This window comes from Leptonychotes weddellii, chromosome 8, assembly GCF_054177405.1.
Source record: "Leptonychotes weddellii isolate Sample4059 chromosome 8, ASM5417740v2, whole genome shotgun sequence".
Classification (NCBI taxonomy): Eukaryota; Metazoa; Chordata; class Mammalia; order Carnivora; family Phocidae; genus Leptonychotes; species Leptonychotes weddellii.
In genome coordinates this window covers 43,972,870-43,999,877 of record NC_138376.1, presented here as the reverse complement: position 1 = coordinate 43,999,877, position 27,008 = coordinate 43,972,870, and the positions used below count along the sequence as shown (strand labels likewise).

General features: G+C 39.4%; 2 protein-coding genes across 2 annotated transcripts in view; both read right to left on the bottom strand.

Moving 5' to 3' along the window:
* Nucleotides 1–322: 322 nt before the first annotated feature.
* BAG2 (BAG cochaperone 2) lies at nucleotides 323–16,054 on the bottom strand. Its single transcript, XM_006736287.3, has 3 exons — nucleotides 15,852–16,054; nucleotides 4,028–4,137; nucleotides 323–1,771 (listed from the first exon to the last, which is right to left on the bottom strand). Exons 1-3 carry the CDS (start codon nucleotides 15,962–15,964, stop codon nucleotides 1,359–1,361), a joined length of 636 nt encoding a protein of 211 aa, XP_006736350.1. The 5' UTR covers nucleotides 15,965–16,054; the 3' UTR covers nucleotides 323–1,358.
* A 1,659-nt stretch (nucleotides 16,055–17,713) lies between these two features.
* LOC102731372 (E3 SUMO-protein ligase ZNF451) overlaps nucleotides 17,714–27,008 on the bottom strand; it is a 93,647-nt gene continuing 84,352 nt past the window's right edge. The window contains exon 11 of the mRNA XM_081827577.1: nucleotides 17,714–19,635. The gene's annotated coding sequence lies outside the window, so the exon portion shown is untranslated. The remainder of the gene's footprint in view (nucleotides 19,636–27,008) is intronic.

The following is a 27,008-nucleotide window of genomic DNA, read 5'->3' as shown; positions in this document are numbered from 1 at the left end:
ATATTGTTTGCATTGAGAGATCTAAATATATAAAGCCAATCTGGATATTGACATTTTTTTCCCCAGTGTGAAAGAATACCTACGTTCTCATGAAAACTGAGTATGATGTATTCATTTTGAAGTAGTATTTGAGGGGAATTGAGGTTTTTGTGTATCAACAGCACTAGTTACTTCAAACAAAAGTGTTCTATAGTTGCTTCATTTATCACAGATAAAAGAATAATCAATACATTGGTCAACCTTGTTAGTAAATAAAATGCGAACAAAATTAAGTTATTTCATATCTAATGTTAGAAAAAATAATGCTCAACTCTGGAAAGCATCTAGTGAAAGAGCTACATTTTAATTACTGAAGACAGTACAAATTGATGTAACTCTCATACAAAAAAATTTGGAAATATGTCAGGCCATGAAAATGTATATACCTTTTGACCCAGTAAATCCCACTACTGGAAATTTATACAAAGAAAATCAAAAACAAAAGGAAGAAGGAAAAAAGTCTCTGTATATAAATATGTTGCAGGAATAAGCAACAAATTGGAAACAAACTAAATGTCCAATGAGGGGAATGGGGAAGTAAATTATACAACAATACAGAATAGAGGTTTTAAAGTTGACAAATAGACTTTATAGCAGCATTTTTTAAAAAAGGCAAGTTACAACACTGTATTTCTGCAATGATTAAAAATTTAGAGAAATGATGCATTTGGAAAAAGATGAAGTGGACATATAGTTGTTCACAGTGATAACATTAGATGTGAATTCTTTCACACTTTATGTCATGTTTTCATATATATCAAGAAATATATTCATATTATCAGATGCATAAATCTTAAATTCAAAATAATTTGATACAGATGTCCAAAAAAAGTGCTTTATGAAAAAGAAGATGTTGGGAAAGGTTCTTATTTTGTGATTCCTTTTGTCCTTTTAAGCACACTACTTAGTTAACAATAGATGAGTGGTAAGTTTGTCAAAAATTTCTAGTCAACCAAATGCCCCATGTGCCCAAGTATCTCTATGCCAGACAAAGCCCAGGAAAGAATAATGATGCTTTTGGCCCAGGCTGGGCAGTTACTCTCTCCTATATACTAAGTATTCATCCACAGAATAGTAAAAAATATATATTATATATATTAGGTGCTAGAGCCTAATACAAGACAAGAATTCAATCTAAAAACTTCTAGAAAGATAATTAAAATATTTCTAGATTTAATTGTGTTATTCACAAAACTGATGACACTGGAATATTTTCCTCATGTGAAACAACAATCAGTATCAAATGTTATGCCTAACACAAAGAACAAATGTTTAATCATTTTTATGTCATTATTTGTAAGTGCTCCTATGTTTCAAAACTAATTAAATTTGCCTTCAGCATTTTGTTGCAGAGTTTTGGAACCAGCTCCTTTAGAATGCTCTAACAGCTTGATGGCCTTGTCAGAGTTTTCAATATTTCTAAGCAGAGTCTCTAATCTTCTCTTAATTTTCTTCTGATCTTCAAGAGCACAACCAATTACTATGGACTGAAACTTCTGGTCAACAGGCCCAGGTGGCACCTCGGATGAACATGCACTGTACAGTGACATCAAGTGACTCTTGGCATTTCCCAAATCATCCAGAAACTTACTGACAACCTCATCAATAATCCTGGTGGCATGCTTTAGGGATTCTTGCTGCTGGGGGTTTCTAATTGTTTCTACTGAAACTTCAACAGTGAGCGTTCGTCCCATCAAACGGTTTGCTGTCAGATTTAATTCTTCTCTTTCACCTAAACGTAGAAAGTTTGAAATATCAATCAATATGAGACATAAACTTACCCATGTTGAGAACACTAAGGCATTCATTTGTGGCTAAAACTATTTTCTGTAAGCACCTTGGCTATGAAATTTTTAAAGGTAAAAGTCAAAACTATAGCACATAAGATTAACTGATGAACTGTATTATATTACAGAGAGAGGTTGCAGAATACCTTTCCCTGAAAGTCTTTCTTTATTTTTTATTTTTGAGAGAGAGAGAGAGAGAGGGAGAGAGAGTGCACACATATGCACGCAGGTTGGGGAGGCGAAGGGGGAGAGGGAGAGAGAGAATCTCAAGCAGGCTTCACATTCAGCCTGTGAGCCCCACATGGGGATTGATCTCACAACCCAGATATCATGACCTGAGCCAAAATCAAGAGTCGGGTGCTTGACCGACTGAGCCACCGAGGCACCCCTCCCTGAAAGTCTTATACATGGGATACCAGATGACTTCTCAAGTGGTCATGTTTGAAGATGTTTGGGCAGGTATGCATTTGTAACTGGGATGGAGATCAAGTCTTAACATAGAGTGAATAGTGTGCATAACCAGGGTTTTGTGCTGGGTAGAGCAAGAGATCAGACACGGTGGATCTCTTGATAAGGATGTGCATGTAGGGGAGGAAAAATAATTTTCCCTGTACCTTTCTGAGTTCTTGGTTGAGAAACCCTGTAATAAAAGACAGATTAACAAGAAAAAAAGCAGAAGCTTATGAACATGTATACTTCACATGTACATAGGAGGTTTTCAGGGACACTGAGATGGCCCACCTCCCTGAGATGGATGGTCCAAGCCACCATCTTAAAAACCATGTTCAGCTAAGGACTAAGACTTGGAGGGAGACCTTCCCCTCCTTAGTGAGGTTACCAGGAAAAGCAGGATAAACCAAGGTAAGGTTGTTTTGCAGATTTAGTAGAGGCCTTCTGCATAGATAAGAGTTTCTGTGATTTACAGTCATCCTTCTCTTCCTGGTACACAGAGGGAGGCACCCTTGCAAATGGAAATAGCCTTTATAAATTTAAACTTCCCTTACAAAAGAATGACTTCTACTCTGTTTTCAGAGCTTCTCCTGTGTCTGCAGCTTCTCAAAAATAATCGGCTTGAAATAATTCTTATGCCAAAGAGCCATACTTTGGGGTGGCATATTCTGCATGTGTCTCAGAATACAATGCCCCAGTTTTGGCTCAGCAAACTTAGCCATGATAGTGGAGAAAAAGCTGGCCTGAAAAGTAGGCACTGACTTCATGCTTGCCAGGGAAATTTAAGCAGGCCAGTGGTGTAAGTCTTGGCCAGCACAGAGAGGCAGTGGTGGGAAAAGGATCCACATTTCATTATTCATATGAAAAAGTCAGCCATCTCCTCTTTGGCCTGTTCTGTAACTCTCTACCTATTCATCGATCTCTGGCGAGGATGGTAAACAGACTGGCTGGACAGAAGATGGTGGCTTGGACCATCCATCTCAGGGAGGTGGGCCATCTCAGTGTCCCTGAAAACCTCCTATGTACATGTGAAGTATACATGTTCATAAGCTTCTGCTTTTTTTCTTGTTAATCTGTCTTTTTTCTTGTTAATCAGAACGACACGCAGTGCGTGTCGAACAGTTCGGGGCCTGGAGTTAGACTGCATGCTCCTGGCACCAGCCGCTGGCCCACTGGCTTGTCTCGGGGGGCCCCGGAGCAACTGAAGTAGGAAGACGGCTGCCAGTGACAGAAAACCACGAGTGCCCTGTTCCTCCCTAGGTAGTCATGCTTTTCATATAGAAATGATAGCACGTTTTTACGTTAATGGGGTTTTACTGGGCCCATAATTTCTTTCCCCTGCATTTTCTCTCCTTCCTCTCCTTAAATTACACCTCAACCCCTCTCTTTTTGTCTTCTCTGCTTTTACAGCTTCTACAGTCCAGTAACATCTGAGGAACTGAAGTTAGGAGTGTGAACCTGAGGTCAAAGGCATCGCCCCTTACTGCTTGAAGCCACCTCTTCCGGAGCTTGGAGGCCTTTTCTACCATTTCCAGCCACGCCCTTGAGGTAGGGGGCAGGCCAGCAGGGTGACCCCTGGGTAAGAGGCTCCTGTAATAAACTGACAGCTGCAGCTGCAGTCCGCGCTCACGGGAAATGCCAAAGCCAAGTGTACGAATTCCTCAAGTCAAGCGAAAATGGACTTAAACCCCATATCTTAAACCCCACAAAGGAGTGAAAAGATGAGCTCCCGTCTGTGGAAACGCTCTCACCGTCGCTGATCTGCCTCATGTCCTGGCTATTTTGGATGCTGTGGATCATTTCCAGGAGGATTTCTTTCTCTTGCTCAACGGCAGTGGCTGCTTCTCTCAAAGCTTCCACCCTATATAAATTGGGGAAACAAAAGTTACCACATGGAAGCTTACTTTTCCTCATCTCTCTCACTTGCTCCAACTCAAGTTTAAAGATCACTAGGAACACTTTTCAAAAATTCTTTATCCCTCTTAGGGGCACCTGGGTGGCTCAGTTGGTTAAGCAACTGCCTTCGACTCGGGTCATGGTCTTGGGGTCCTGGGGTCGAGCCCTGTGTCGGGCTCCTTGCTTGGCAGGGAGCCTGCTTCTCCCTCTCCCTCTGCCTGCTACTCCGCCTGTTTGTGCTCTCTCTGTCAAATAAATAAATAAAAAATCTTAAAAAAAAATTCTTTATCCCTCTTTAACATTTTTAAAAAAATCTTCTGTTGTTTTAAATCCACCTACCCCACCCCCATTTTCCTCCCCACTCGTATGGCAATCATTCTATTTTGTATTTGTTCTTAACAGAATCTATATTTGTGTTTTCATCTATTTTCAATTTATATCTCACTGTTTCTTTTTTCACTCAGCATTATTTTGTTAGGAACCATCCAGCTTCCTATGTGAACATCTAATCAGTAGCTTACTGCATAACACTCCATGTATATCCATCTGATTTTACCTCCACTCTCCCAGTGGAATGGCTCACTTTGTCCCCTTACTTCTCATCACCACAACAAAACAAAACAAAACAAAAACCACGCTTCACTGAATACATGTCCTCTATGGACTTGAATGAGAATCTCCTTAGGATATATCTCAGGGCAGGACTGGGACACAGGGTATGTGCACCCTCAATTTAACTCAGTATTACCACTGTTTTCCAGAAGGGCCAGACTAGACCATTGTCAGGAAGCAAGCATTCTTACCCCCTCAAAGTCCCCTTAGCTAGACTAAGAATCAAATTGACATGGGACAAATTAACAGGAGAAAATCAAATTTAATAGTGTACTTAAGGGGAATCCACAGAGACAGGGAAATTCCAGACAGTCAGGCAAAATGAGGTATGTGTTATTTTGAATGAAGGAGAAGGGGGTAAGGGTCTGGGACTTCAGAGAAAAGGAATACACTTCATAGGGTGATAAGAAGAGCAGATGTTTGTTAATTAGATGTTTGCCCCGCCATACAGATGGGCCACTCAGATAAAATTTATCTCTGCTTATAACCCTTATTCTGGGAAAGACCCCTAATTTAGATTCTTCTGTGTGGTTAAGGGAGGGGCAGAAGTTTCTCATGAGCCTGCAGGCTCTCAAGTGCCTTCAGCTCAAAATAACCGACATGCCAAAGTGGCACATTCTGGAGGGGGCCCCGTCCTGAACCCCTTTGCAATATTCCCAGCAGCAAAGCATAGGAATCCTTGTGTCCCCACAGCCCTACCATTACTCAGCATTTTCCAACTTTCTATTTTTTGCCAGTCTACTAAGTATACAGTGATATGTTCGTACTTAGTTTGCATGTCTTTCATTACTAATAATTTTGGACATCTCTTTGTATTCTTGTTAGCCTGTTCATAGCCTTTGCCTATTTTAGTTTTCCCTTTTTAAATTTTTTTATTTTTTTAAAGATTTAATTTATTTATTTGACAGAGAGAGACACAGCGAGAGCGGGAACACAAGCAGGGGGAGCAGGGGAGGGAGAAGCAGGCTCCCCGCTGAGCAAGGAGCCCAATGTGGGGCTAGATCCCAGGACCCTGGGATCATGACCTGAGCTGAAGGCAGCCGCTTAACGACTGAGCCACTCAGGCGTCCCAGTTTTCCTTTTTTTTAAACAGGGTTATTGTTCTCTTGTTGATATGCATACTCAAGGAATTAATCCCACATTAGTTGCAGACATTATAATCATCTCCTTCCATCCTATCATATATGAATTCTGTCTGGGATATCTTTCACTGAATAGATATCTTTACTTTGAAGTGATCAAATTAATCTTTTCTTGGTTTTATTTTGCCTTATGGTTTATGCTTTTGAAATTTTACTTCAGGGTCTTCCCATCCTAGGTCATACGGTATTTTCTTACTTTTCTTCCTATCAACTTTATTGCTTTACCTTTCTCATATTTATGTCTTAGTCCATCTAGAATCCACCTGTATGTGTTTAGGTAAGGATTTTATTTTTCTCCAAATAGTGAACTGTTTTTCCCCAACATTATATCCACCAAAAATCCATCTTTCCTCCAATGATTTATAGCTTGTCTACTCTGAAATCTCTATTCCATCCACTAGTATATTTGACTGTTCTTACACCAACACCTATTTTTAAAAAATAGCAGCAGCCTTGTAATATACCTTAATATTTGGGAGAACCAGCCCTCTAATCTTCTTTAAAGATAACTTAGCTATTTAGACTTTTAATTCTCCATATTAACTCCTGAGTAAGTTCATTAGGTTTGTCAAAGAACTGGGGTAAATTTGGCATCTTTAGAATATTGTCATTCTATCCAAGGGCATGATAATGTCTCTCCATATATTCAGATCTTCTATATTCTTTATTATAGAGTTTTGAAGTATTCTTTTTTTTTTTTTTTTTTAAAGATTTTATTTATTTATTTGACAGAGAGAGGCACAGCGAGAGAGGGAACACAAGCAGGGGGAGTGGGAGAGGGAGAAGCAGGCTCTCCGACGAGCCGGGAGCCCGATGCGGGACTCGATCCCAGGACCCTGGGATCATGACCTGAGCTGAAGGCAGTCGCTCAACCAACTGAGCCACCCAGGCGCCCTAGAGTTTTGAAGTATTCTTAATGGTAGTCTTTGTGGACTCTTTTGAGTGCTTTGATCCTTTGTGGATATTGTTATTGTGAATAATACATTTTATTTATTATTATTTTTAATTTTTTTTTTAAAGTAATCTCTACACCCGGTGTGGGGCTCAAACTCATGACCCCAAGATCAAAAGTCACATGCTGGGATGCCTGGGTGGCTCAGTCAGTTAAGCGTCTGTCTTTGCTCGGGTCATGATCCCGGAGTCCTGGGATCGAGCCCTACGTAGGGCTCCATGCTCTGCAGGGAGCCAGCTTCTCCCTCTCCCTCTGCTGCTCCCCCTGCTTGTGCTCTCTCTGTGTCAGATAAATAAATAAAATCTTAAAAACAAAACAAAAAACAAAAGTCATATGCTCTTCAGACTGTCAGCCAGGTGCCCCATGAATAATATATTTTAAATTATAATTTCTTGCTGGTTATTGCTGGTTAGAGAAATGCTGTTTTTGTAAGGTTCATCTTGTAATTGGTAATGGATTTATTTATTAATTTTAATGATCTGTCTTTTGATTCTACCGATTCTTCTAGATTTTTAAAAAGATTTTATTTATTTATTTGTGAGAGAGAGAGAGAGAGAGCACAAGCAGGGGGAGCGGCAGGCAGAGGGAGAAGCAGGCTTCCTGCTGAGCAGGGAGCCTGACGCGGGGCTCAATCCCAGGACCCGGGGATCATGACCTGAGCTGAAGGCAGACGTTTAACCAACTGAGCCCCAGGCGTCCCTGATTCTTCTAGATTGACAATCATATCACCTGGACAAAATGAGAGTTTTAATCTCTTCCTTTTTAATCCTATTAGCTTCTATTTTTTTATAGTATTGATTAAAGTCCTCTTACTTTATTAAACTGTGGTGATGAGAGAGAGCATCTTTGTCTTTTCGTGAATTTAAAGGAAACGCCTGTGTAGGTTTTTGGTATAAAGCCTGTATCAAACTATAGAAGCACTACTTTGCCTAACTCCCCCAAGTATAAACACACATACATTTACTACACATTCATATGAACATACCCAGTCACTAAAGAGCAAGGCTGAGGAATCATGAGAGCAAGAGAAAAGAAAATCCTATATATTTAAAGTGCTTTGTTTTCAAGGCACTTCTTGTTATGCATTACTCCGTATATAAGTTGCCAGTTTTTGCAAAATGAACAGTGCAGACTTATCCTCAGTATTCAGACGGCCTTAGAAACATGAGATCATGGAAGATCTAATCCTGATTGCTGCCGTAAGTGGGCACAGAAGAACAACTTCACTAATGTTTGAGCACATGTCCATTCCATTTAAGGCCTCCCCTACCCACCCCAACTGCAACATGTTTCCTCAACAGCCATCCACCTGTTAGAAACCAAAATAGCACTGATAGACCACAAAGTCACAGGGTCTCTTTGTTCCTCAAGGTACTAAAAATATGTTGAACTTTGTGTTTATAAAAGCCAGTAAAAGCAAAGAGCTGGTAAGAATCTTACATGACAAATGTGGCTGGAAAATACAATAAAAAAACAGTATTATATAAAATGGCAATAATACAACAGCAGGCCCACTTACAGCACCATCCATTACATGCCTACACATTTTACATTAGCAAACTCTCAGACAGATAAACTAGGGCCCAGTAAATATGAGAGAGATTGAGTTGGCACTAATATGAAATATTTATGCTAAAAACACAAACCACGACTCCAGTGCTTAAATGACACAGATAAATCATGTGATTGGTAAATGAGAAGATGCTGAAAGAAGAGATGAATTTTTCAAGACTCACTGGAATTTGTACTCAAATGTACAATGATAGAGAACTGAATGTTATTCAAAAAAAGAAGACTTCATTTACACACGTTACAACAGCAAGTTCAGGGAGTTGTTAACAAGAAAATGGTTTAAAAGGAGACACTCTAAAAAAAAACGTAAGTCGATCATATAAGGAAGATATTTTGCCATTAAATGAGACCAAATACAGAACACATCAGATGGAAATTTTGAGTCTTGTGGTTTTTTGGTTTTTTTGTTTTCCCCCAGTGCTAGAAATTGCCAGGGCGTTTTCCCTGTGAAAACCAGATTTCATCTTTTATTGGACTTCTCAAATACGTTTTTATGTATACCTTTTTCATTTCATAGCAAAGATAAAATGCCATTCTTCAGAATGTAAACATTTCAAGGGTTTGTTTGTTTTTTGGTACCATTGACATTTGCTGTTCCCTCTAGCTGAACCTAGATCTCTACTTAGTTTAAGTAATATTTGTACTGTTTCTCAGCCACTGAGATCTTTAAATTCATCTCAACATATAAATCTGTTTACAACCTTTCCATTTAGTTCTAGAGAATTGTTAGCCATCGTATCTTCAAATATTCCGTCTTCCATTCTTCTGGAACTCTGGTTAGACAAGTGTTGGATCACCTCACCTTATCCTTCATGTTTTTTAACACCTCATTTGACAACACTTCTCTTGGCGGAGAAGGGTGGTTCTGTTTTTACTAACAGATCCTAGAAGAGCTACATTTCCAAAATTGGTTAAGAACTTCTCCTCATACCAAGACTGACCTGAGTTGTACTCCTGGAAAACTCTCTGCATGAAACTGTGATGAAGCTGGCTTTGACGAAAAGAAATTTTAGTCAGAAAATTCTTCTGAGGGCAAAACTGAAGTGTACACATTCTTGGATAGTCTTTGGGTCTCCCACACCTCACAAATCTCTGCAGCCTAGCTATCAAAAGGACACATGGTTGAAAGACTTAGAGGCCCGAGATTTCAGTCACGATGTTCAAACCAGCTCTGCCACTTACTGGCTGTGTATCCTTTGAGTAGTTACTTTTTCTTTTTTTTTTAAAGATTTTATTTATTTATTTGACAGAGAGAGACACAGCGAGAAAGGGAACACAAGCAGGGGGGAGTGGAAAAGGGAGAAGCAGGCTTCCCGCAGAGCAGGGAGCCCGATGCGGGGCTGGATCCCAGGACCCTGGGATCATGACCTGAGCCGAAGGCAGACGCTTAACGACTGAGCCACCCAGGCGCCCCCCTTGAGCAGTTACTTAAGTTCTCTTTGCCTCAATTTCCTCACTTATGAAAAAGGGATAATGAGCGGGTGGTTGTGACTGAAATAAAGCAGGTGAAGAGTTTAACACAATGACTGACAGCACTGACTAAAACAGTTATGAGTTATCACGTGTGGTGTGTCTAAGAATTGGTGCTGGCAAAACATTAGCTTCATGGTATTTATGACACACTTACCATTATGAACTCAGGCTTATAAATAACAAGAATTGCTGTTTTCATAAAAAGGAAAGGAACAGGTAAATGCTCCTATCATGAATTTATTTGAAAAAAATAATTTCTTTTTTTCTTTTTTTTAAGTAGGCTCCTCACCCAGTGTGGAGCCCAACATGGGGCTTGAACTCATGACCCTGAGATCAACACCTAAGCAGAGATCAAGAGTCAGATGTTTAACCAACTGAGCCACCCAGGCACCCCCCAAAAAATAATTTCTAAAACAAGTTCTTAAAATCATAGTCCCATCTCATATTTAATATTCTTGTATCCAAGAAACAAGAGTTGGCGAGGATGAGGAAAAAAAGGATCCCTCATGCTCTGTTGGTGCAAATGCAAACTGGTATAGCTACTGTGGAAAACAGTATGGAGCTTCCTCAAAAAATTAAAAATGGGGGCACGTGGTTGGCTCAGTTGGTGGAGGGTGCAACTCTTGATCTTGGGGTTGTGGGTTTGAGCCCCGTGCTGGATGTAGAGATTACTTAAAAATAAAATCTTTAAGAAAATTAAAAATTGAACTACCCTATGATCCAATAATCACACTACTACTGGGTAATACCCAAAGAATATGAAAACACAAATTAGAAAGGGTATATATGTACCTTTATGATTATTGCAGAATTATTTACAATAGCCTAGTTATGAAAGTAGCCCAAGTGTCTGTCAATACACAGAGCAGGGAGCCCGACGCGGGACTCGATCCCGGGACTCCAGGATCATGACCTGAGCCGAAGGCAGTCACTTAACCAACTGAGCCACCCAGGTGCCCAAGAGTACACTTATCTTGATGAGCACTGAGCAATGTATAGAATTGCTGAATCACTATATTGTACACCTGAAACTAATATAACACCGTATATTAACTATATTGGAATTAAAATTAAAAATTAAAAAAAAAATACTCTCATGGAGTGCTTAGGTGGCTCAGTTCATTGAGTGCCTGACTCTAGATTTTGGCTCAGGTCATGATCTCAGGACCTGGGATCAAGACCCACATCAGGCTCTTGCGCTCAGAGGGGAGTTTGCTTCAGGATTCTCTCTCTCTCCCTCTGCCCCTCCGCCTACTCTTTCTCACTCATAAATAAATAAATCTTAACGACTGAGCACCCAGGCGCCCCATTAAATAAATAAATCTTTAAAAAAATACTCTTATATCTAAAGAACGCTACAATGATCACTTATACTCTAGGCAATGTAAGATTTTGAATAAGTTTTCCTAATCATCACCCAAGTATTAAAATACACTGACCACTGAGACCCTTTAATATAAAAATGGAGCTGGTGTTTAATGGGACTGGTGTTAGGAGCTACTCATCAGTACTGTGGCCTTAGGCAGGCCACTCAATCCCTCTGGACCTCAGTTCCTTCATTTCTAAAAGAGATAACATACATATGCCCTCCTCTACCTCAAAGGATTTTGTAAGGTTCAAATGACAACGTATATAAGAAATGCTCTTTTAAATTACAGGCTGTTGTTCAATATTAACTATGATGTTACTTGTTTTGTGACTCCTGGGACACTGGCACACCCTAAGAAACTTTAAGCAAACTTTTGGCCAAATGATCCATCTCACTCCCACCCCCAACCCTTCATTCCCTGGATGCTGAAGAAGTCACTGCAGATGGCTGATAGCAGGGGGAAGGAGCTAAAACATGACCAGTTTCGGGAAACTGGTGAACAATCAATCTCCCAGTCCTACCATGTTCCCCTCTGCCATCCTCCACAACCCATATCCCAAACATCTTCCTTACCATCCAGAGCCTTCTAGGAGCCACTCAGTACTTGGCACTCAGTAGGTGTTTGATATTTACTGAATTTGACAACAAACTTTTTTTTTTTTAAAATATTTTATTTATTTATTTGACAGAGAGAGACACAGTGAGAGAGGGAACACAAAGCAGGGGGAGTGGGAGAGGGAGAAGCAGGCTTCCTGCCGAGCAGGGAGCCCGATGGGGGACTCGATCCCAGGACCCTGGGACCATGACCTGAGCTGAAGGCAGTCGCTTAATGACTGAGCCACCCAGGTGCCCCAATTTTGACAACCAATTTAAATGGAATTTTCGGGGCACCTGGCTGGTTCAGTTGGTGGGAGCGTGTGACTCCTGGGTTGTAAGGTTAAGCCCCATGTTGGGTGTAGAGATTACTTAAAAATAAAATCTTCAAAAAATAGAGTAAATAAATAGATAAATAAATGGAATTTTCACCTCTTTCAGTAAAATCACATATTCATCCATATACTACTCCTACATTTTGAAATACTGTAAGCAGAAAGAGTTAGGGATCTCTGGGTAAAGAAAGACAGACATAGCTTTCTTGACATAAGAAGAGTCATTTTAGGCCCCCAGCCATCTTGTGAAAGAATGTGAGAACAGTCACCACGAGGCCAGGAGACAGCCTAATCATATTCAGAAGCGAAGACTGACCTGATGCACACTCCTGATTATCTCTGTAGGATTTAAACCCCTTTGAGCACTCAGATACCAGACCAATTGGAGCCAGAGAACTGATCATGCTGACCCTTCCCGGCCCTCATGACTTTGGCTTGTACTTAGTCACCCCAATTCCATGCTGTATTCCCCACTGTGCAAGCCTCTTCATGAACATGTATGCACCCTCAGTTAAAACTTCCCCAATTTTGTTGTTCCGGGAGATGCTTCTTTGGGAAAGATCCCCCATGTTCTCCTTTACTTGTTGCAAGTAAAAACCCTTTCTTTTCCTATTCTTTGGTTTGGTTGTGTCTTTTGGCTTGACACCCACCAAGAGGCAAACCTTGGTAACAATAAGACACATCTAACTTTAAGAGAATACAGGCATGAATTATTAAGCTCTACAGCCAGTCTTCCTGGGTTCTAGGCTGGGGGACCTTAGACAAGTCATTTAACTTCCTAAGCCTCAATTTCCCATTTGGAGAATGGAGGTGATAGTAACTTCCACAAAGGAATGGGGCCTGGTATAGAGTCACTGCTCATTTAATGAATCAATGTTAGCATGTATTATTTATAAATTATGGTAATTGTTAAAAAAGTAATAATAATAAGCAAGGTGTCTTGAGCCACTGATGAATGCAAAAATCTGACACCATTTAGAATTGGTCAAAAAACAGGGTGAGAGAGGTGCCTAGGTGGCTCAGTCGGTTAAGGGTCTGACTCTTGGTCATGGTCTCAGGGTTGTGTTTATCGAGCCCTGTATGGGGCTCTGTGTGGAGTCTGCTTGAGAATCTTTCCCCTCCCTCTCTCTCCCCCTCTGCTCCCCCAACCCTGCTCTGTTTCTCTCTCTCAAATAAAAATACAATCTTAAAAAAAAACTGGGAGAGAAGGGAATCACCTTTTCAGGAGGAAGGAAAAAAGGAGATGAGGTAGAGTCAAGAAAGAGGCTAGTGTCATGGTAAAGTAATAGAAGCAAATGGAATTCCTTCAATGATATGTAGAATGCTGCCAAGCATTTTAAAGCATTTAAAAAATCACATTCACCAGTAGTTCATATTCTAGAGGTCATAAAGCATCTAGCATAATTCTGTCTTCAGTTTCATATGGAAGAAGTTCTACCACAATAGACAAAATTAGTATGGTTGAGGAACTACACGTAAACTTTTAAGTATTAAACTACAGTGTTTTATTCTACCTAAAACACTGCTTTATGAGTCAATCAATCAATATTTATTTATTTGACAGAGAGAAACACAGCAAGAGAGGGAACACAAGCAGGGGGAGTGGGAGAGGGAGAAGCAGGCTTCCCGCTGAGCAGGGAGCCCAATGCGGGGCTTGATCCCAGGACTCTGGGATCATGACCTGAGCCGAAGGCAGACGCCCAACGACTGAGCCACCCAGGCTCCCCTACCTATGTTTCTTTTACAAATAAATCTTCTAGGCATGATGCTAGTTCTTAACAATATGGTGCTGTGACACTGCCCATGTGCTTTCAAAGGAACTTTAATGGATCATCATTAGCATTTTTTTTTATTTTTACTATCTTCTAAAACACTTCCTTAGATCAGTATTACTTTTTTTTTAAGAAACAAAGCTTACAAAAGTCTAAAATTGCTAGAGAAGTCCTTAAAATCAGTAATTTGCACATTTTAACCAGTCTTTCCTCCTCAGCTCAAGGGCTAATTAAGCAAGTTATAATTTAATCACTCGTATACAGTAATCAATTCACTTCAGATTAATCAAACATTAGAATATACGAATACTCAAAACCAGAGGCTTTCAAGTACCTAACATGAGGTGTTAATTCAAGTTTGAGAATGACTCAGCTTGTAGAAGGGAGGGGCAACATCCTCCTATTTCCTTTCAGAAAAAATCTTTTCTGACTAGAGAGCGAGCCCTGAAATGGTTAAGAACACACCCTCAAAGTTCTAAATACCTGGGGAGATATGTGAGTTACTTGGAATACTGCTACATTGAAAAGAAATATTATTCTCAGAGGCACACTACTGATCTTCAGTCTTGTTGCACTTTCTCTGGGGTGTAAACGCATCAAGCTCAACCATGGGGAAGCATTACTTTTCTCTTGCTCCGTTTGTCTCGTTTTGGCTCAGGTTTCTCTGTCTGTTGTCATCCATGAAATCATTGTGGATGGAGAATTTCTCATTTTCTGACTCTTTTCTCAGAGTAATAATAATAATGAATGCCTCAACTGCTGAGATATACTGTGGTTATTAATGCACTTTCTTGACAAACACCTCTTCTTGTTTTGGTATATAAATTGAGGGAGATAAAGACATACATGCACTGCTTCTTAAAATTTTTGGCTTACATGTTTCTTTGCTCACCCAGAACCTGGTGAAAACTGTGGGGGAGAAAAACTGTAGTTTCCAGGAGCTGGGGGGCCTTAATAAGATTTTCATTTAACTACACCTGCACACAATTTACACAGTAACTTTGGAGATATAAACGTTTACAGGAAGTACATAAAAGTTTTCATACGCTGTTAAGAGAAACAAGGATTTCCAAAATTTACTATACATTATTTAGAAATTGCATACAAGCACAACACTGTATATTAATAAAATCTTATTCAGTAAAGAGGGGGAAAAAACCCTATCTTATGCTTTCAGGCCAATGACTGGCACTTTCAAGAAGGTGTCTTCTATGGAAGGAGGTACACAATAAATACTGAGAAACTAACGGAACGGCTAAATACAGCATGCCGGGGCTTAGGGGGAAAATGAAAGCTGCAGGGTCTTACTCCACCAAGTACCCAGCCACTGTTCACCCCGCAGTCCTATTCCTCCCTAATCCCTGCTATCAGACAGATTCCTGGATTTTTTCTTTTTTGCTCTGCTGTGTTTTGGAGGAAAGAAACTTATCACTCAACATCGGGGACCACTAAATTGCTGCCGCTCTTAAAAAATGCCTAACAGGAAAAGAGTAAGTTAAAAACATTTGGGAAGACCACATACTGGCACTCAGAAAATTCTAGAAGTTCTGCAGACCCGGAGTGTCACAGTCTCTAACCTCAAATAACGTCACCGTAACTTTTACCTTCTCTCATTTTTCTCCGTTCCCAAACGCTCAGGTCTGGTAATGAGAACGGGGCCACCAATAATGCGCTCACAGGTTTTTACTTAAATCGAATGCGTTTTCTCTCGGAGAGGAAAATCCACCAAGCGCCGGACAAAACTGCACCATCTCCATGGAGAACAAATCTCAGGCAAGCAACTTCTCCGGCCGCAGCCCGCCCCGGGGCTGTGCCGGGCCGGCCCGCCGCGCACGGCCTCCGCCCGCGACCCGCTCACCTGAGCTCCAGCTGGTCCAGGCTCTCCAGCAGGCGGCTGGAGCGGTCGGCCATGGAGGAGGAGCGGCAGAAGCGCCCCTCGTTGGCTTTCGCGTTGATCTTCGCCTGAGCCATCTGAACCTCCGAGGCGGGGCGGCCAAGAGGTCACCGGCCTCTCCGGCGGCGGCGAGTGGAGAGTCCGGCGGCCGCAGGCGTCGCCGTCACCGCGCGGGGCGCCCGCCTCCCTCTGACGCCCGCGGGGGGCGGCCCGGGAGGACGCGCCGCCGCCGCCGCCGCCGCCACCGCCGCGTGGCCAGACAAGGGCAGGCGCGCCGCCTGCCGGGCTCGGGGCTGCGGTGCCTGGCAGGGAGCGGCTGCGGCTGACGGAGGGAGCTCGCTGGTCACCGGGCGTCGAGGGTGGGCCGCCAGGGCCCCGGGGCCAGAGGAGCAAAGCCAGGCGGCCTCCGAGGCACGTGGAGGGGCGAACGCAGGAAGGGGAGGGCCTAACGTGATCGTGGATCTTTCTCTCCCAACTCTGGACCAACCCTAAGCCCAAGGGAGACCCCCCAGAACAGCCCCCCTACTCTTGGGCGCCCCCGACACTGCAGCCTGAATGTAGCCAACTGCCCACACGCGAAGGTACCTAACGGTAGGCTCTGGGTATTTCTCAGCGACGGCTTCGCTTAGTTTCTCCCAGCGCCCATAATTCACGGCAAAACCAAAACCATTAAAAATCCTTTGATAGGGGGAGAAAAGTTTCCTTTGTGGCACAGGTAGCATTTAAGCGCAGCTCCTTGGCAGTCCGTACTTGCCTGACCCTGTCTTGTTACCAGTCCCTTTGGGAATAAAGAAAGCCTGGACACCACTGAAGCTTACAGGGGGGAAAAAGGCTACCCAATCTTTCGTCTTTCACACCCAATTTACTTAAATCTCCTGTTAATTAAAAAAGGTGCGGCAAGTCACTAGGGCAGATACTATAAAGGTCAGTAAAAGCGTAACAGGATTGGGAGTATAGACTTATGTACTTAAAAACTTGTTCTTTGCTCTCGTGTCATTATAGCCATATGCCTCGTATTGCAAGGATGAGAATGTACAGGGCACGTAAAATGATAATAGCAGTGTAAGCTGAATCACAACCTTTAATCTGAGATCAAAGCCATTTAAATACTTGAACAGAGATGAGGGCCTTTGGTCTGGATTCCAGTTCTCTCTGAACTTAATCTACATACTAATAAACTATTTTTGTAGGGGATTATTTGACCTCATTAAATATATTTTGCCATTATCACAACACAGACTTGGAATCCAAAGACATGTTGTGAATAGTTTGAAAGTCTTATCATGTAATTTTAGAATCATCCTGGACTCTTTTTTTCTCTCCTATCCTATAGATCCAATCCATAAGTAAATCCCCTCAGCTCTACTTTTAGAATATACTAGGATTCTTCTCCCCATTTCCACGGCTAACACTCTGGTCCCAGCCACCATCAATTTTCACTTGGACTACTGCAACATCTTCCTATCTGGTCTTCCTGCTTCTACTTTTGCCTCTGGTGTGTATGTTCTCAATATAATAAGTACAGGTAATCCTTCCAAAAAAGCCAGATCACACCACTCAGTCTCAGAAATATAATCTTTCCCTTCTCTATTTGCCTTCATTAGTTACCACCATTGGATATACTTGCTTATGATAATAATGGATAACACTCTATCCAACCCTCTCTCCCCGTTATGTGCTCCATAAAGGAGTATGGGCTTTGCTTTGCTCACTGGTATATCCCCAGTGCTTAGAATAGTCACTGGCACATGGTAAGTACACAATACTTTGTGAGGGAGTGAATGAATGAATAAATAAATGAATGATGTAATGAAAAGATACACATCTTTATCAATGTTGGAAACATTTACTTTTGATAATAATCCATTTAACTTTCTGTAATATCATCCACTGATTACCTCTCCTTTTTGTGTCTAAATTAAGTTCAAATTATGAAGTAATCTTAAAATGATTTTTAATTGCTTAACAAATCAAAATACAATCAGTGACAATTATTAATAAAAACACTAAACAACCCATTTATCGTTTTTTAAGGGTCATGATGAAATATCCCTTCACTGTCATATAAAAAAACTTCATTTACTCTCTACTATACTGCTATACACACCACAAAAGCTTAACAGAACATCAGTGTATATCACATATGCGTGTGGCACCTCTAGCAAAGAGGTGTAGATTTCTCTTCCCCCACATCTGTTTCACCACTCTTCTTTCTGAATCATCCTTTCTCTGCTCCTCACTATTGAGCAAGATTGTGGAGATGTCTTTAAGGTCTAGCTCATGACTAGCTCCTAAAACCCTGCTTGAAGATTTAACATACAAATTAAAAGTATAATGTGGTCATTTTGAAAAAATGGCAAATTCTCAACCTACATGTCTGTCTACTTAAAAAAAAAAATGCAAGCAGGTAGGACAGAATTGACATCGTAAGAAATAAAAACACATATTTGTTTCCAATGTGGACTGGAAAGATTATAGTAATAAAAAAAAAACAGTAATGCCATTTTACACTAAAATATCAAGTTGCAGAGAAAGAAGAAAATTCTAGCCATGATTTTTTTGTTTTAAAGACAAATATATATTTATAGAAAATTTTAAGTTTGGTATGTAATTACTACTTAAAATCTTTAGGGAAGACATTTCTGGTCATGAAGCACATGCACAAAGATAGTATGACAAGCCCTTCTTAGTCTTCTAATTATGTAATGTTTTTTATTATTCACAATGGAGCCTGACCATTTAAAAATTAAATGTGTAATACCAAATGTAGGAAACTGACAATTTATTTAATGAATAATTAAAATGAAGACACTTCCAATGAAATAAAAATTTTAAAGGTTAAGGAAGATTACTCCTGAGTAAACCATCAACATTATTTTTTGGAAGAATATTATGTTTACACAAATATATATAAAAAAAGACTTATTAAAAATACATTTAATTCTATGCAAACATTTTGACATCATTCCCTTTAAACATTAGATAATACAAGTCACACGAAAGCCTAAGCAGGTAAAAGGAATGGAAAAGGTTTCTTTTTAATAATTTCAAAGAAATTAGGGGTTTTTTTCTTTGTTTTTTTTAATTCCAGCAATGTGCTGCTCCAATAAAGCAGGACTATACATCTGAGTGAAACCCACAAAGAACATTGCTGGTAAAAGTTTTTAATCTGTTTCCATGATCAGTTTCCATTACTCTCTTCTAATAATCATAAACAAAGATCTCAAAGGTATTCTATATTAGTGCCACATAAGAAATAGAATTTACAGAAAAACTGAGCTATGACTGCTTTATTTATATTCATTTTCACTCCTAAAAAAATAAACTAGAATCATCTGTACAGTACAAATAAAATTAAACAACTAATGCTATTTGGGAAACATATTAACAATAGTCAAGAGCTTCTCTATTTTTTAGTTTTTTTAACCTAAATATATAAATTCAAAGTTAACTGGGAAACTGTGATAACTATATTAGAATACATGATTATATCTGCATGAACATGTATTCTATTCCTCTGTACATTTTTGCAAAATAGCACAAAAATACAAAGCAAATATCAGATGCAAAAGCAAAAAAAGCATGTTTCCAAATACATTTGTACTAACAGATTTCTGGTCTCCTTTAGAAAACAAACTCAAGAATTCATTATCCTGAGTCTCTTCAAGGCCACTTGATGTTGTGTGGTAATATCTTTACAATTACATTTCCTCAAGACTTCTTCTAATAGCTTCTTCTAATTCCACATCTGCATTAACAAAACAGAGAATTTTAATATTTAGGGCAGAAAACTAATAAATGTGCTTTATGTAAATCTCATCAACTACATCTGTCTGTTCAAGAAGGAAAGGAAATACAAAGTTGAGAAAACTAGGATGACTTGGCAGTTTCTTCATAAAACTTGAGTATTTCAAATAATGGATATCTGGATATAACCTCAGATTGAATTAACATATGAGCTTACTAAGGAACTTGTAAGTTATTTCCATTTAGGGACAAAAGTCAACAAACTTCTAGGGGTGCCTGGGTGGCTCAGTCATTAAGTATTTGCCTTCAGCTCAGGTCATGATGACAGGGTCCTGGGATCGAGCCCCGCATCGGGCTCCCTACTCAGCGGGAAGCCTGCTTCTCCCTCTCCCACACCCCCTGCTTGTGTTCCCTCTCTCACTGTGTCTCTTTCTGTCAAATAAATAAATAAATAAATAATAAAATAAAATCTTCAAAAAAAAAGTCAACAAACTTCTAGAATCACTGACAAATAATCAGTTGAGGCAATGCATATAAGACTTAAAATAGAAATAGGCAAAACCATGAAATGCCAAAATCTCACAGGCATTAACAATTTCGTTTTAAGCTTTCTAGCATCACAGGCAAAGAGTGAAACTCATGGCTATATAATGTCTTGAGAAGCATATATTGTATATATGTACTCATTTAACAAATATTTATTGCATGCCCACTGTATACCAGGAATAGGAATACAATAGTGAACAAGAAAGACATTCTTGGGTTTACAAGTGTTTCTCCATTTCCTGGCCTTCACCAGCTTCTCACACCAGATTTATTTCATCCCATCCAGTCCAAAGTCTCTCAGAGGTCTCCTTGGTTCATAGGTACCAGTGATCCCTCTAAGATGCAGCTACACCTTCCTCTCAGCTGGAACACTGGTGTTATGTTTCTGTAATTTAAAATACTACAGGCTAGGGGTGCCTGGGTGGTGGAGTTGGGTTAAGCATCCAAATCTTGGTTTCAGCTCAGGTCATGATTTCAGGGCCGTGAGATGGAGCCCCATGTTGAGCTCCGTGCTCAGTATGGAGTCTGCCTGGGACTGTCTCTCCCTCTGTTCCCCGCCGCTCTCCTGGTCTCTCTCAAATAAATCAGTCTTAAAAAAAAAAAAAAGGCATCCAGACATAAAAGGGTACAGACCATGCTCATGTTGTCTTAATATGATGGGTACTGACTCTATGTGGCTATTTATTTTTAAATCAATTAAAATTAAATAAGATTCAAGATTCAGTTCCTCAGTTAAGCAACATTTCAAGTGCTTAACAGCTACACGTGACTGTTAGCAACCATACAGCTTCAGATATAGAGTATTTTCATCATTACAGAAAATTCTACTGGACAGTGATGGTCTGTATGATACAATTTAAATAAAGCTAAAATCAGGCACTACTAAACTAGTATTTCAAGACATGATAGTGGCCACTAACATTTGGGAAGGAGTGCAGGGGAAGTAACTGGAAGAGGGAATGAGGGGGATACTTCTAAAGTACTGGTTGTTATGGTTGAATTATGTTCCTCCCAAAACATATGTCCAAATCCCTAGTACCTATGAATGTGACCTAATTTGAAAATCGGGTCTTTGCAGGTGTAATCAATTTAAGATGAGGTGACTAGGTTGAGCCCTAACCCAACACAACTGGTGTCCCTATAAGAAAGAAATGCCACGTAAAGACAGACACACGGGTAGAAGAAGATGGCCACATGATGATGGAGGCAGAGATTGGAGTGATGCATCTATAAACCAAGGAGTGCATATGATTGCCTGTTAATAACTAAAAGTGAGGAGAGGGAAAATGGCTCTACAGACAACTTGATTTTAGTTTTCTAACCTCTAAAACCATGAGACAGTAAATTTCTGTTGTTTTAACCCTTCTAGTTTGTAGTATGTAGTTATGGCAGCCCTAGCAAATTACTGTGCTGGTGATGTTTTATTTTTTTAACCTGACGCATGGTTACCAGCTTTGTGAGATGTTTTGTACAATTTTTGTGTGCATTATACAATACACATATACACACACAGAACTAAACACTGGAGAATACCAGCATATAAATTGGGGGGAAAGGATCAACTGAAGTGTTCTAGAGTCCTTTTATTGTTGCATAAAGGCAGACACTTTGTAGGTATACTTTAGTCTTTAAATTATATAAATAAAATGTGGCAAAATGCCAATATAACCACAAAAACTAGAAACTATATAATTTACAAACCAATTAAAAGAAAAAGAAAACTAAAAATAAAATAACAGAAATGAATAAAAAATATTGTCTATAGTGAACTTTTATGAATTAAATCTGGCAGTTAAAAGATGATAAAAACAAAAACAATTAAATAGTTCCACTTCTAATAATAGTGGTGTAGCTTATGTTGGATTAACCCTCCCATAGACAACAATTATAAACTATTTTAAGGCACTGGAGAGCAACGAAAATTAGGTAGAAACAGGACAGAAGCTGATCACCAAAAGAAGCAAACTGCACAGGGTTCAACGTGCAGCTTCATGGTTTTGTTGTGTCGGGGCAATCATCAATCCTTTTGGGACAAGGTAACAGAACTTAACCCAGAAAGCCAAACTCTGTGGCTTAAGGCATCACAGACAGAGTCTGGGTCAGTCATAGAAGCTAGAAAGTGAAGCTGCAGGGAAGGGAGGTTTTGAAAGAAAGGTATCCCAGAAGAAACAACAAAGCAACAGAAGATAGGATCCTCCAAATCTAGACTCTTAGTGGACTTCTGAACTGTGCACACAAAGGAGAGGATCTAAGATTCTCAGTGAAAAATAACAGGTGGGAAGTAAAAGAAGTAAGCAATTTTAGCTGTTGCTGATGTGGAGGAGGCAGAGTTTGTGGAGTATAGGTCTAGCAAGGTAACTGCTGGAAAAAAACAAAACAAAACAACAACATTCCTCAGATAAAAACAGCAGAATCAAAAGAATCTGTGATGTACATCCACAACATCCATAAACATCAAAAAAGGAAAAAGAAATGTAACTCAACAGTCAAGAGGAAGAGCAGCCAATTGAAACAAATCCCCAAGATAATCAAGCTGTTGGAATTAGCAGAAAAGAATTTTAGAAAAGTTCTATTTTCATGGACTTCAGGATGAATGGATAGGAAATCTCAACAGAGAAATGAATCAGTTTTTAAAAAACCAACTAAATGGAAATTCTAGAACTGAGAAATATAGTATTTGAAATGGAAAATTTACTCAGTGAGCTTACACTGGAGAAGGTAGGGAAAAAAGTATTAATAAACTTGAAGGTTGAACAACAGAAATTATCCAACAAAGGGGTGCCTGGGTGGTTCAGTCGGTTAAGTCTCACTTTCACTCAAGTTCTGATCTCAGGGTCCTGCGATGGAGCCCTGCATCGGGCTCCATGTTCAGCGGGGAGTCTGCTTGTCCCTCTGCCCCTGCCCAATTTGTGCTCTCTCTCTCAAATAAATAAATCTTAAAAAAAAAAAAATCCAACAGAGAAAAAAGATCGGAAGAAAATGCACACACCTGTGGATAAATTAAAGCCACCTAACCTATGTATAACTGGAGTCCAAAAGAAGCAAGACCAAGTGGGGCAGAAAATTATGAAGAAATAATGGTTGGAAATTTCAACCCATTATTTCTAAAATTGGGGGAAACAGGTGCCTGGCTGGCTGAGTCAGTGGAGCACATGACTCTTAATTTTGGGGTTGTGAGTTCAAGCCTCACGCTGGGTGTAAAGATTACTTAAAAAAATCCTTAATATTGGGGGAAACATATAATTACTAAGAAAACTCGAAGCAGGATAAATACAAAGATAACTACAACTAGGGGCATTATCAAGAACTACTTAAATCCAAGGACAAAGTAGAAATACTGAAACAGCAACAATAAAAAAAGGACACGTTACATACAGGGAAACAAAAATACAAATTATGGTGACTTGTCATGAGAAATAATGGAGGCTGGAAGACAATAGAAGGACACCTTTAAAGTGCTGAAAGGAAAAAAATATTTGTCAACTAGAATTCTAAAGCTAGAGAAAATATTCTTCAAAATTCAAGGAAAAATAAAGATATCTCATATAAGCAAAAACGAATATTCATCACTAGCAAAATGAATATTATAAAAAATTTAAAAAAAAAAATCCTTACGGCTGATGAAAGAAAAATGACACTAGAGGGAAACTCTACTGGAAAGAATGAAGGGTCACTAAAAATGGCAGCTGTGAATAAATGTAAAAGGATACATATTTTTTCTTTTCTTTCTTTAAAATTCACAGCACTGTTTAAAGCAAAAAAATAAGATTTTCTGGTAGAATTTATAATACATGTAGATGTAATACATATGGCAACTACAGCATAGAGACTTGGGGGCAGGACATAAACTAACCTATAGTACTGGAAGGTTTCTACATTTTAGATAAAGTGGAGTACAGTAGCACTCAATACACTATAAAAAGCAAAAAAATACACATTGTAAATGTATATTAATACAAAGGGCTAAAAAGCCCATAGACCTATTAAAATAGTAAAAACTAGGGACGCCTGGGTGGCTCAGTCGGTTAAGCATCTGCCTTCAGCTCAGGTCATGATCCCAGAGGTCCTGGGATCAAGCCCCACGTCGGGCTCCTTGCTCAGCAGGGAGTCTGCTTTTCCCTCTGCCCTTGCTGCTCCCCCTGCTTGTGCTCTCTCTCACTCCCAAATAAATAAATAAATAAATAAATAAATAAAACAGTAAAAACTAAATACACACAATACAGTGAAATACAGTATTATAATAATCCAAAAGAAGGTACGAAAGGAGGAACTAAAAGATAAAAGAGGGGACAAAGAGAAAACAAAATGGCAGACAAGAATTCAACCATGTAAGAAATTAAATATTAACAGACTAAATAATCCATTCTTTAAAAGTAGAGACTGTTACAGTAAATCAAAAAGTAAGATTGAACTTCATGGTGTCTATAAGAGATGTACCTCTCCCTCTCCCAGTTCCCCTTACCTCCACCCATATGCTCACTCTCTCTCTCAAAAATAAAATCTTAAAAAAAAAAAAAAAAGATTTCATGATAAAAGGTATTACCAGAGATAAAGAACATTTCATAATGATAAATGGGTCAATTCATTAGGAAGATACATCAGAAATATAACAGAATTTTTCAATTAAAAACTTCAAAATACAAAAGAATAAACGGACAGAACCAAAGAGAAAAATAATACACAATTACTGATGAAGAATTTATTATCCCTTCTGCAATACCTGATAGATCAACTAGATTAAAAAAAAATCAGTACGGATAAAGATTTGATATCAATCACCTTGACCTAATTGACATTTATAAAGCATTCTACACAATAAACACAGAAAACACATTCTTTTCAAGTGCAAATGGAATGTTTACTAAGACAGACCACATGCTGGGCCATAAAAATCTCAATAAATTTAAAAAGATTAAAGTTTTACAGAGTATACTCTCTTACCATAACAAAATTAAATTAGAAATGAATACTAAGACATTCAAATATTTGGAAACTACATGATATACTCCTAAAGAGCCAACAGGTGAAAGAAGAAAATTCAAGGAAAATTAAAATATTTCAAATTGAAATATAGCAAAAATACAAGATATGAAAATTCGTGGAACATGGTAAAAGTAGAGGATTGACACACTAGTCCGTGGGCCAAACCCAGTCCAAAGGCAATTTTTGTAAATAAAGTTTTATTGGACACATCCATATGCATTTGTTTATGTATTGTATATGGCTGAGTAATTGTAACAGAGACAACAGGAACTACAAAGTCTAAAGTATTTACCACTTGGTGTTTTACAGGAAAAGCTTGTTGACCCTGGTTTAGAGGGAAATTTACACCTTTAAATATTTCTATTAAAAAGAAACATTGTAACTCACTAAGAAGCTATAAAAGACAAGCAAACTGAACCCAAAGTAGAAAAATGGAATAAAGAGCAGAAATCAATGAAATTGAAAGCAGCCTCAAGAGAGAGAAATTATCAACTAAAAAAAGTTCATTCCTTGAAAAGATCAAATAAATTGATAAATTTCTAGTTAGACTGATGAGGAGAGAAAACAAAAATCACCAATATCAGTAACAAACGAGGAAACAGCACCACAGATCCTATAGAAATAAAAAGTACATTTGATACATTTGACAATCTAGGTAAAATGGACAAATTTCTTGAAAAACACAATTCTCTAAAACTGACACAAAATGAAACAAAATCTGAACACCTTTATATATTAATCTATTATCAAAAAACCTCCCAGAAAGAAAATTCCAGGACTAGATGGTATAAAACATTTAAAGAAGGAATAAAATCAGTCTTGGAGTGAGTTCAACAAAATGGTGGAGTGGGCAGCTCTAAACACCAGTCCTTTCTCAGAAACAATGAAACACAATTAGAAACCATCTGAAACAACTGTCAAATGTCTGAAAAAACCTCAAAGGTTCAGAGAAACCAAGCAAACACTAAATCAAGAAAAAGACAACATAAACACAGTAGGAAAGTTTTGTTGTATTTTTACTTGCCCTTTCTTCACCAAACCTTGACTTGGCAGCAGTGCATATTCCTAGTATGGGACCCTGGTCCCTGGTTCCATATGGAGCAGAGTAGAAGTTACAAATTACTCTGTTGTCTGTTTTAATCTGTGTGGGGGCTACAAGAAGGACTGATACAAAGCACTCATCTGTTTTTCCTAGCTCAGAACCCATTCAGGACAGAAAAGCACTGAGCATTGCTTAAAACATTGTAAGAATAAAAAATACCACAGCCTGTGGCTAGAGATTATGGTTGGGACATACAACACACTGCCTGATACCCAGAAGGAAAAGCCACAGAAAATTTCTTTGGGAAATCAGAGCATTCAAAAGCACCTATGTAGGGCGCCTGAGTGGCTCAGCTGGTTAAGCGGCTGCCTTTGGCTCGAGTCATGACCCCAGGGTCATGGGATCAAGTCCCACATTGGGCTCCCCCTGCTCAGCGGGGAGCCTGCTTCTCCCTCTCCCTCTGCCTGCTGCTCTACCTGCTTGTGCTCACTCGCACTCTCTGTCAAATAATAAAATCTTAAAAAAAGTAAAACAAACAAAAAAAATAAAAGCACCTATGTATACTAGGGAATTTAGAAAGCTGGGCAAATGCATAGGACAGAATGCATGCTAAGAAAATACTTGAGGGGCGCCTGGGTGGCTCAGTTGGTTAAGCGACTGCCTTCGGCTCAGGTCATGATCCTGGAGTCCCTGGATCGAGTCCCGCATCGGGCTCCCTGCTCAGCAGGGAGTCTGCTTCTCCCTCTGACCCTCCCCCCTCTCATGTGCTCTCTCTCTCAGTCTCTCTCTCTCAAATAAATAAA